The 12,250-nt window shown below is 41.3% G+C and overlaps 1 protein-coding gene across 1 annotated transcript in view; it reads right to left on the reverse strand.

Moving 5' to 3' along the window:
- The window catches only part of LOC127626164 (nidogen-1-like), a 36,518-nt gene that overhangs the window by 4,791 nt on the left and 19,477 nt on the right, over positions 1-12,250 (reverse strand). Inside the window, exons 10-17 of the mRNA XM_052101753.1 lie at positions 11,764-11,892; positions 11,463-11,606; positions 9,267-9,392; positions 6,277-6,516; positions 6,016-6,188; positions 3,338-3,464; positions 2,946-3,117; positions 2,683-2,840 (exon numbers count right to left, since the gene is read on the reverse strand). Coding sequence (XP_051957713.1) covers positions 2,683-2,840; positions 2,946-3,117; positions 3,338-3,464; positions 6,016-6,188; positions 6,277-6,516; positions 9,267-9,392; positions 11,463-11,606; positions 11,764-11,892 — 1,269 coding nt within the window. The remainder of the gene's footprint in view (positions 1-2,682; positions 2,841-2,945; positions 3,118-3,337; positions 3,465-6,015; positions 6,189-6,276; positions 6,517-9,266; positions 9,393-11,462; positions 11,607-11,763; positions 11,893-12,250) is intronic.

The raw sequence follows: 12,250 nt of genomic DNA on the forward strand, positions 1-12,250 counted from the left end.
CTAGCGAAGCCAAAATGTAATCTCTGCGCATGTGAACGTGGGATCTCAGGAGGTTCAGTGAATTTTCAGTAAATACTGAGTGAAACACGTGTTCAGAAATGTTGTCAGTGTTTCATTTGCGGTCATTAAATTGTATATAACTAGGGCTGTCAATCAATTCACATTTTTTATAGAATTAATAACACAATGTGCCAATTAACCCTTTAAGCTCTGGAGGTGGTGTTAAAGATTTCAGATTTCAGTGGCATACCCAAAATTAAAGGCTTATAACTCAACAAGTGTAAAGTGTTTAGTATCATTGTAAAGAAAACTTTTCACATTTTGTAATGATATAGATTATGAGACATTCTGAGACTCTTGGCGTAAGAAACTGCTGGAAAATCACACAAAATGTTTTAATTTTTTCATATTTTTCTTATGTGACATTACACTCACCTAAAGGATTATTAGGAACACCTGTTCAATTTCTCATTAATGCAATTATCTAATCAACCAATCACATGGCAGTTGCTTCAATGCATTTAGGGGTGTGGTCCTGGTCAAGACAATCTCCTGAACTCCAAACTGAATGTCAGAATGGGAAAGAAAGGTGATTTAAGCAATTTTGAGCATGGCATGGTTGTTGGTGCCAGACGGGCCGGTCTGAGTATTTCACAATCTGCTCAGTTACTGGGATTTTCACGCACAACCATTTCTAGGGTTTACAAAGAATGGTGTGAAAAGGAAAAGCATCCAGTATGCGGCAGTCCTGTGGGCTGAAAATGCCTTGTTGATGCTAGAGGTCAGAGGAGAATGGGCCGACTGATTCAAGCTGATAGAAGAGCAACTTTGCCTGAAATAACCACTCGTTACAACCGAGGTATGCAGCAAAGCATTTGTGAAGCCACAACACGCACAACCTTGAGGCGGATGGGCTACAACAGCAGAAGACCCCACCGGTACCACTCATCTCCACTACAAATAGGAAAAAGAGGCTACAATTTGCAAGAGCTCACCAAAATTGGACAGTTGAAGACTGGAAAAATGTTGCCTGGTCTGATGAGTCTCGATTTCTGTTGAGACATTCAGATGGTAGAGTCAGAATTTGGCGTAAACAGAATGAGAACATGGATCCATCATGCCTTGTTACCACTGTGCAGGCTGGTGGTGGTGGTGTAATGGTGTGGGGGATGTTTTCTTGGCACACTTTAGGCCCCTTAGTGCCAATTGGGCATCGTTTAAATGCCACGGCCTACCTGAGCATTGTTTCTGACCATGTCCATCCCTTTATGGCCACCATGTACCCATCCTCTGATGGCTACTTCCAGCAGGATAATGCACCATGTCACAAAGCTCGAATCATTTCAAATCGGTTTCTTGAACATGACAATGAGTTCACTGTACTAAAATGGCCCCCACAGTCACCAGATCTCAACCCAATAGAGCATCTTTGGGATGTGGTGGAACGGGAGCTTCGTGCCCTGGATGTGCATCCCACAAATCTCCATCAACTGCAAGATGCTATCCTATCAATATGGGCCAACATTTCTAAAGAATGCTTTCAGCACCTTGTTGAATCAATGCCACGTAGAATTAAGGCAGTTCTGAAGGCGAAAGGGGGTCAAACACAGTATTAGTATGTGTTCCTAATAATCCTTTAGGTGAGTGTATATATCTCTGGGTGTAAATAAGGTGGCTCCAGAAAACCGCTCCCAAGCGTTTGTTCATGTTTCTGAGAAAATTGTTTATGATGATACGACAAAGCAATAAAAAAATATAATTTATCATAGTGTACAAAAGCCTCTCCAAACAAATAAAAGATAATAATTGTGCATAAGAACTAATTACACATGCAAACACAACAATGACTAAAGGTTTGCATAGCATACAGACATGATTTTACTCATGAGATTTCACAGAATGAGTTTCATTCTGTGTCATTTGAGTCATCATTGAGTCTGTGACATGTATTTGGCGCCATCTCCTGGTGGTCATATGTAACATTGTGCTTCATGTGGATTATCTAATGATCTATACATCTGATTATCTTGTGTGTGACCAAATTTTGACCAAAAATAAAAAAATGATAGTGGATCCATATGAGCATTAAAGGGTTAAATAATCAAATTAATCGCATATGAATATATATACTAAGAAAGGCCCCCAAATAAAGATAATATAGTATATAATATTTATAATAATTATATATATATAATATACTGTATAATACATTTTATAATTGAGATATTTAAAATGCATAACATTAGATTAATATATTGCGGCAGCAGAAAAGTAAAGTATTTAGAAAATACAAAAAGATGCTTCAAAGTCATAATATTGTTTTATTTCCATATCATTGAACATAACCCCGTTATTGGCCTAAGTCCAGCTGCTCTATTTTGTTTTATAATTGTTGGTCTATATACTCATGCGTCAGATGAATGCTTTCGGAGCATCTCACTTTTTAACACGTTATTTTGCATGTAATTAATTGCACTCAATTAATGCGTTAAAACCAACAGCCCCAATACTAACGATTTATTGGCTCTGTAATCAAGATAAATATTAGTTGTTGAAAAACTCACATTGGTCAACCACCAGGTAGTAAATTGACTTCTGAGTAGCAACATGTATTTACAGCATAACTTTGAAATCAATATTCAAAACGAACCGTAATCATGTCAACGATTAATTAACTCTGACCTGCATCCGCCCAGCAGAGCTGTCTGGTGTGGGGGTCAAAGGTCAATCCATTGGGCAGCCCCAGGTCATCTTTCACCAGCACTGTTCTGTCAGTACCGTCCATGTTGGAGCGCTCAATCTTGGGTCCGTCTCGGTTCCAGTCGGCCCAGTATAGATGTCTGAGTTACAGGAAAGAGAGATTCAACATTTACTCGTTTCGACATTTGACATTTTCCACAGCAAACACCCCTCTGATGTCACAGTGTTAACGGCAGAGCATGTACCCATAGCTGGGGTCAGCAATGATTGGTCGTGGATTGATGAGGTCATTGTCGAAGAGGACGTGTCGAAAGCGCCCGTCTAATCTTGAAACTTCAATTCGGTCCAGTATAGAATCAGTCCAGTACATGTTCCGTGACATGTGATCAATCGCGATTCCTTCAGGACTGCCCAGATCTGTCCATGGAAAGAGAATTAATCAAATTAGAGGCCGTTCACACCGAATGCATTTTTGAGTCCTATGTACACATCGTCTAGATGTCATATAAACATCCAATCAAGTCCAATGTCTTAAATGTGACAGGTATTTAATCATAAGATTATGTGTTAAAATACAGTTGCTTAAGAATCGTATAGCTTCTTTTACATCATACAGGATAATGCGCTAATCACAAACCTGTTTTGATGATATCAGTAGTCTGGCCGCCCTGCATGTTTGCTCTGCTAATGGCCGGTTGTGTGATATCAGACCAGTAAACCATCTTCTCAACGCAGTCGTACGCCACAGCGATCACGACTTTACCCTGCAGAGACACATGAAAGCAAATGCTACAGCTGAAAGTCAAGACAGAGCCAACATATGGGGAGTATTCATAAAGACATATGGGAAAAATAACATGTTTAATATGGAATGCAAGTCCAGCCTTTGAGCTTAAATACCAGAATACCTTGTGTTTCAACACATTCACTTTTCAGGCCTATTTTGCATTGAAACGTGTTGAAATTACATGATTTGTAAAGCCCATGTGGAATCCACAATATTCTCAGCGAGTTTGTACGGTACAGTTTATATGTCTGGTAAGACATCGTTATTTCCTACACAAGAACAATAAATTCAATCTATCAACAGGATCAGTTGTTCAGTCAACACTAAAAGACTTCAGGAATATTATAGATTTAGATAGAGATTAAGTATGTAAACTAACAATCATAAAGCTAGATTGATCTTACTACACATTCATCTCCTGCAAAATAATTGTATTTTATCTGAAAAACTGAGAATGACAGTATCATCTCCCGAGTCCTGTAATGCACCTGCTGTCATGACCTCCCCTGTATCTGCATTGAGAACATAATCTCAGTACAAACAACTCTTCAGGTTCTGACTAGACTCAATATATGCTTTAAAATAAACATGATTATCTACAGTTCTCAAAACATGTCCAACTTTACAGCTGTGAAGGCGCTAATAGGCTACATCGCTTATCATGTTAGTATGCTCAGGTTCGAAAAAGACTTGACAAAATAACTAAAATGCTTCTGTGGAGCGGAGGGGGGCGGGGCCGGGTCGGAATATTGCGTGCCCGGTCCCCAATCGGCCTGATGAGGCACGCGAGGGATAAAGGCGGCCGGTGACGATGGTTCGAGAGAGAGAGAATTACGGGCATGTCGGTCATGTGTGTGTTTGTTTATGCTTTTGGTTTAAGTTTGCATTAAATTATGATTTATGTTGACAAGCCGGTTCTCGCCTCCTCCTTACCCATCCTTTAACAGTGTTACATTGGTGCGGAAAGCCCGGGAAGGAGGAGGGATGCCCGTTGCAGTGTCCTCTACACTGCCGTCCACCCAGGCGCTGCTGCTATCTGCCGGGTGACGGAGTAGCCCGACCGCCCGGATGCGTGGAACGGCCGCCGTCCGCGGGGCAAGTGGGGACTGGATACCCCGACCGCCTGGAGCGAGGGAGCCGCTGCCGGGGGAGGAGGAGTGCCCTGCCATCCCCAGAGACGCGGAGGGGTCAAGGGAGACCGCCGTCCGCAGGGAGAGGAGGGAAGAAACTCTCAGACCACCTGGAGCGGTAGGGCCGCTGCCAGGGGCGGAGGAGTGTCCTCATTTGCTGCCAGAAAAGCAGAGGGGCGTTCTGCCCACTGGAGGTCGAAGGTTTGACTCCGGTTCGCCCGGGGTTGGAGCGGCTGTTGTCCGCCTGAGTGTGGAGGAGTGTTGGAGGACCACGCAACAGTACATCAGAGAACCAGTGAGTGAGCTTTTTCTCTCTCTCCTCTCTCTCTCTTTCGCACCGTGTTGGCTTTTTCCCTCGCCTATTTTTTTTGTTGTTGTTGTCTTCCCATCCTATTTCCTCCCAGGGCGAGGAAGGCGGAGATGGGGGGGGAGTGTATGTCATGCCGATGGCACCCCGGCCTGAGATAACGGCAGGAGGAGTGTGGAGCGGAGGGGGGCGGGGCCGGGTCGGAATATCGCGCGCCCGGTCCCCAATCGGCCTGATGAGGTGCGTGAGGGATAAAGGCGGCCGTGACGATGGTTCGAGAGAGAGAGAATTACAGGCATGTCCATCATGTGTGTGTTTGTTTATGCTTTTGGTTTAAGTTTTCATTAAAATTATGATTTATGTTGACAAGCCGGTTCCTGCCTCCTCCTTGTCCATCCTTTAACTGTGTTACAGCTTCTATTTGCGATATTTGGCCATTATCCTGAAACCCATAATCATTAACAGATTGCCGAGGACGAACAATATCGCCTCACTATAATTCTGTGATCATTTGTTCTCAAGTTTCTGTCATTTTTAATGCTGCGTTAGTACATAACATAATGATTGTTTATGGGTAACTGGAAGTTCCACCCACATCGCCCGTAAAGCATCATGGGACAACTACTACATCAAGTAGTTGATGTAGTTGATTGACTGAATGGTCAGTTTGAAGAGACCAGACAAACTGCAGTAACTCAGAATATGTGGATGGAGTATTGTGTAATTGTCTCCAAAGGTTCTGAAGAACCCACACTGAGTGTCAAATCAAAGCCACCTCAGTGTGACCAGCATTCATAAAACAAAAGAAAAAAACATTCTCTTGTTTTCTAGTTTTCCTGGAATGTGTCCCACCGTGACATGACTGAAGATTGTATCTGATGGTGTGGTTGACAAAGGCAGTAAAATGAGGCTTTACCATCTCTGTGCTGATTTCATTAAGTTAGCTTTAGTCACACTCCTAGAAAAGTAACCACAGGTGTAGTTCATCGAGTATTCATATAGAGTATTGTAACAAAATCATATATGACATCTACACAAGTTTGAGATGATAAACATCTTCATAAAATGCCCTGGGTGAAAGGTCAACTCACTGGTACATGCAGCATGGTCTTTGCTTCATCTTTATTCATTCGGTTGCTGTCGAATGGGATGTGCTCGATCTTTCCGCTCTGTGCGAATAAGATGTTAGCTCCTGGAGCCAATGGGCTGATGTCAGGCTTTGGGGTGGGGCCAATGATGGGCGGAGCCACGTTGTAGTCAATACCTATGGAAAGAGGAAGGGGCTCATTGTCATTAAAGGTGCTGATGTCAGATTCTGGTCAGTTATGACACAAGTCTGTTTGTGTGCTTACACATGGGTCTGTTGCCAGGTCCGGTTCTGGAACCTGGAATTTCCTGTCCAGATCCGTCCACACACCAACACTGGCCAACACTGGCATGACACTGTGTGGGTTCGTAAGCACCGTAGCTATCACAGTTGGGGACGTACTGCCCAACGGCTGGACGTGGACGGAAGAAAAAGTATCCACCAGAGGAAGAGGACGTGGCCAGTGCTGAATCTCTTTGATGCTCACATGCCGTCTTCTCACGATCTGACATATGTAAAAATATACAATCAGTGAACATGCAAACTCTTACAAACCCTATACAAATTTTAAAGAAACTGCTAAAGTGAAGTTTTGCAAAGAGGCTGTTTTTGAAGAATGCAAAAATTCTAAACTTGGGATGGGCTGGGATTGTGGTGACATCTAGTATACAGAATCTGTGACCGACCTTTGTCCCCGACACACTGCGGCCCACCACAAATAATTACAACATACTCATGTACTGAATACAATCTATCCAAGCACAAACAACACACACTGTCTCTTCTACAGAGATGAACAGTGACTTTAAAGAGCTAAACAGTCATAGTACAGGACTAAACAATGAAAATACAGTTGTAAACAATGACATAACAAGGCTGGAGGGCAATATTATAGGGTTGAACAGCAACAATACAGGGCTGAAGAGTGACAATACAGTGTTAAACAGCGGCAATACAGAGCTGGACAGCGACGTCGCAGGGCTGAACAGCTACAATATAGGGCTGAAGATTGACAATACAGTGTTAAACAGTGACAATACAGGACCGAACAGTGATGTTACAAGGCTGAAAAGTGACATTACAGCACTGAACGGTGACGTTACAGGGCTGAACAGGGATGTTACTGGGCTGAACGGCGACGTTAATGGGCTGAACTGCGACGTTACTGGTCTGAACAGGGACGTTACTGGGCTAAACAGGGACGTTACAGGGCCGAACGGTGACGTTACAGCACCGAACGGTGACGTTACAGGACCGAACGGTGACGTTACAGGGCTGAACGGTGACGTTACAGGGCTGAACGGTGACGTTACAGGGCTGAACAGTGACGTTACAGGGCTGAACGGTGATGTTACTGGTCTGAACAGCGATGTTACTTGTCTGAACAAGGACGTTACTAGTCTGAACAGCGAGGTTACTGGTCTGAACAGGGATGTTACTGGGCTGAACGGCGATGATAATGGGCTGAACGGCGATGTTACTGGTCTGAACGGGGACGTTACTGGTCTGAACAGCGACGTTACTTGTCTGAACAAGGACGTTACTGGTCTGAACAGCGAGGTTATTGGTCTGAACAGCGAGGTTATTGGTCTGAACAGCGACGTTACTTGTCTGAACAGATACATTACTGGTCTGAACAGCGACGTTACTTGTCTGAACAAGGACGTTACTGGTCTGAACAGCGAGGTTATTGGTCTGAACAGGGACATTACTGGTCTGAACAGGGATGTTACTGGGCTGAACAGGGACGTTACTTGTCTGAACAGGGATGTTACTGGGCTGAACAGGGACATTACTGGTCTGAACAGATACATTACTGGGCTGAACTGCGACATTACTTGTCTGAACAGGGATGTTACTGGGCTGAACAGGGACGTTACTGGGCTGAACAGGGACGTTACTGGGCTGAACAGGGATGTTACTGGGCTGAACAGGGACGTTACTGGTCTGAACAGCGACATTACTGAGCTGAACAGGGATGTTACTGGGCTAATAAGCAACAATACAGAGCTGAACAGTGATAATACAGGGCTAAACAATGATGCTACAGACTTAAAAATCAAGGCTGAACAGAAGAGGGTTTTACAGTAAGCATGAAACATTTGGGCTGATGTTCATGGTGGGACAGGGGCTGTAATTATCAAGGCGTCAGAGACAAGACACCTGCCCTCAAATTAGCAAACACTACAGGCCTCTCAACAAACCCGGACAGACAGAGACAGACTCACATACGTGCTGTGAAATATTTGCCCTGGGGACAAAACCTGTGTTATAACACAGTAGAGTTGAGCTGTAATAAACAGAACAGCACAGAGAAGTCTAACAGGACTGCCAAAATTCAATGGATTGAGATTTTGGTTAAATTATAACCTAAACTATAGAGCTATTTTTTGGGGTTATTATGCCATTCTACATTTTTTTTTTAGCTTTTATAAATGTCTGCCAATGTTTAATGTTTACTTATGTCTGTTTACATTTAATGGCTATTAATTGTATATATCTGTCTACTGTATATACATTTTATGCCGGTGTCAAAGACAAATTGTCATTCTATGGCAAACCGAATGTTTAATAAATTGTAAACTAAACTGAACATATTTCAGTATGTGCATACGTATGTCAAACAATTAAAATAGGCTTCATTTCCTTTACGCAAAATATGATTTCATCCACCCCATTACATCCATTTTTATCATAAATGAAAATTTGAATTAAAGTTATAGTATTACAGTAATAAGAGGGGTAATGTGAAATTATTATAAAAAATCTTAACTAAAATATGCTTTTTCTTTATGCAATTATAAATTCTCAATTTATCCTTTAGGTTAAAACACATTTTTTGTTCACCGGATTATCTCTAATGTTTTTAACAATAGACAGCTGGTGAATGGTACATACTGTAACTGGTGAAATGACAATGCAATGAGCAACCACTACCATTTCAACAAAACTCTGTACAGTATGTATACACATGCAGAACAAAGACACAGATTCCAGATGAATTCTTGCCCACTGATTGGAGCAGGCGTGCCGGGACTCAACGGCATTGTATATGAGAACCATATGATAATGTAAATTCCCTGACCATCCCCCCTCATCCCTGAGGGAAACAAAAATCTGTGGAGGAAGGAACAAACTCACAGATAACAAAATGAGAGCTATTATCTTACAGGCACATTTCCTTACAAATGAATAAACGCTTTCAGAAATCACAGTTCACTACATTAGTCTTATAGTACACATACTAACACCTACCGGAACCTGGTGTGCAGCTGAAGCCATCGCCATGGAAACCTGGTCGGCACTGACAGGAGAAAGAACCCTGGGTGTTGTAGCAGATGGCATCACTATGGCAACGACCGGGTTGACATTCATCAATATCTGTATGTCACACAGAAAACTCTATCTTAGACAATCATTTGTTAGTCTTATCAGAATCGACACTCTATAAGTAGGAATGCTCATCTGTTGCATGAGGTTATTAAAGCATGTCTATCTGTGGTGCCTCTGACTTGCATTGAGTTCTCATGAGCATTCAAACATACATGTGCAGCCCTTATGCAACATACACTGACCGAGCAATCTCAGCATGATTTTCTAAGGCTGAGGAACCCATTCAGGGCGTGAGCTGCAATCTGTCCGAACTCAGTTATTACTAACTGGTGAAGAGGAACGTGATAAACGACGTGCACAGCTGTGGCACATATTCAAGCATTTCCTGTCGGGGTCAATGCATTTCCTCCCTTTAGGGGCCCTGATGTTGGGTGAGAGCAGAACGCAGACTCTATATTACTCAGTAAAACAGAGTATTACTGTTTTCCTAAAAATGTATGTCCTCATGTGTGGACAGCAGGACTAAGATTTAAATAATATCAAGCGATAGAAAGTCAGATATTTTTCCATCAAATAGTTTATGATGTTTGCAGGAGTGTCGATTATGATGTTTTTGAGACGTTACATGCACTTAATGCATAGAGAGCTATAGGATGCTCCCTTGCACCCTATGTAGTGAATGACTTAATAAAAGTATAAAATATCACATCACTATAGTGTTATTTGTTTAAGTAATGCAAACAAAATTCTACATAAATATGTCCATAGAAGTCAGAGTTGCACGGCTCATACTGCGCTGAAATGACCGGGACTTCCCAACAAATGGCCAGTAATTGAAATGGTGATGTGCATGATTGACAGAGTTTGAAATATAAAAGCACTGCTGGCTCAGAGATGCACGCACAGTCATCCAACGTAATTGGATATTTTGCCTATTATGTTGCAAGCTTAGTCTTTAAGAAATGTCACTGTTTGAGCTGTAGTTTGAGCAGCTTTTGGGACAAAAGCAACATTGCAGATGCCAAAAACAATAGTCTGTGCTTCCCCACTTCTGAAAAGCTTGTGTGACATTAGCATGTTGCTAAGCTCTAAAAAACAAAATATACTTGGCACATACAAATTTGTCAAATTTGTATTCAATATTATTATTGATGCTTTGCATTTTGCAATTACAAAAACAAAAAAAAGGTTTTTGTGTTATATATTGTGGTATAAAATGTGTTTAGTATCAATTTAAAGAAAACTTTTCAAATGTGTTAATAATATAGATTCTGAGACATTCTGAGACTCCGAAACTAAGTTCTGAAACTAAGACTAAGAAACTACTGAAAAGTAATTGCCAAAAATTAACTTTTTTCTTATTTGATAAATTATTTTGTTGGTATGCCAAAGCAATCAAAATGTTTACCATTGCAAAAATAATTTATCATAGTGTCCAAAAACATCTCCAAACAAATAAAAGATAATAATTGTACATAAGAACTAATTACACATGCAAACACAACAATGACTAAAGGTTTGCATAGCATGCAGACATGATTTTACTCATGAGATTTCACAGAATGAGTTTCATTCTGTGTCATTTGAGTCATCATTGAGTCTGTGTCGTGTATTTGGCGCCATCTCCTGGTGGTCATATGTAACATTGTGCTTCATGTGGATTATCTAATGATCTATACATCTGATTATCTTGTGTGTGGACTCGTTTGAAAGACAATCACAGACTCTAAATAATCATATGTGAGATTTCAGTTTATTTTTGTGAAGTTATAAGTGAAAACACAGCATATAAGCAACACAAACATAATGATCAATAACGCTAACCAATCAATTATTTGGATAAATAAAAATAAATAAAAAACGTTATTTATAATGAACATTTCTCTTTATTGTTTTTGCTGAGCTAGTTTTGATGCATTCTGGCATATCACTTCTGTGAATGTGATGCACCCTAAAAATGTTGCCTAGATAGGCACCTCCACTAGAGTTGGCAACAGACCTTATAGCGTTGCCTTTTATTGAAAAATAAATGACTCCCCCCACTAAAATATATTCCTGTTTTTTCTTTTACACTCACATATATGATCTTGTGAAAATAATAGCGATTGAGACAGTTACCCTGGCAGGTGCGGCCATCTCCCGCGAACCCCGGCAGACACGAGCAGACATACGAGGAACCCCCCGTGTAGCTGCATCTGGCGCGTTCTGGAATGTCACAGTCATGTGTTCCCCTCTGGCAGTGATCTATGGGACGATCCATTTCTACAGAACAGTTTCAAATGCAAAAAGTGTTTAGAAGTGGGTTGGTGGTTTAGTCTTGTGAGTGTTTTTCTCAAAAACACATAATTCAACCAGATAGATGAAACCACACACACACACACACACACACACACACACAAACAAACAACTGTGCTCTCACCAACACATGTCCGTCCATCACTGGCAAACTCAAAACCATCCAAACATTCACATCGGAAAGTTCCAGGTTGGTTGTTACACGTGGCGTACGGACCGCAGATAAGAGGCGTTTCCGAGCACTCATCCACATCTGAAAACGAGACAATGTTAGAATGCAATATTCTCAATTGTACATCACATTATTTGAGGTATAGATCTATACGTCATGGGCTCCCTCGAGAATTTCCAATGTGTTTTCAGAATTGCATTTTTTTGATTTATAACTAAAATATGAGACAACATAAATTACACAGTCATAACTTAAAATGGACTTTTGAAACCTAACCTAACCCGTCCTTTACAAATGCACATTGCAAACAAGTGCTTAAATGTTAACTTACATCCCTTTGGTAGTTGTAGTTGCTGTGTGGCAATTTGTGAGCAGTTTAAAGCTTAAGTTTGTAATTTTTGCACCAATGAACGGAATTGCAAAGATAAACAATGGATTC

This window comes from Xyrauchen texanus, chromosome 32 (genome assembly GCF_025860055.1).
Source record: "Xyrauchen texanus isolate HMW12.3.18 chromosome 32, RBS_HiC_50CHRs, whole genome shotgun sequence".
NCBI classification, from domain to species: Eukaryota; Metazoa; Chordata; class Actinopteri; order Cypriniformes; family Catostomidae; genus Xyrauchen; species Xyrauchen texanus.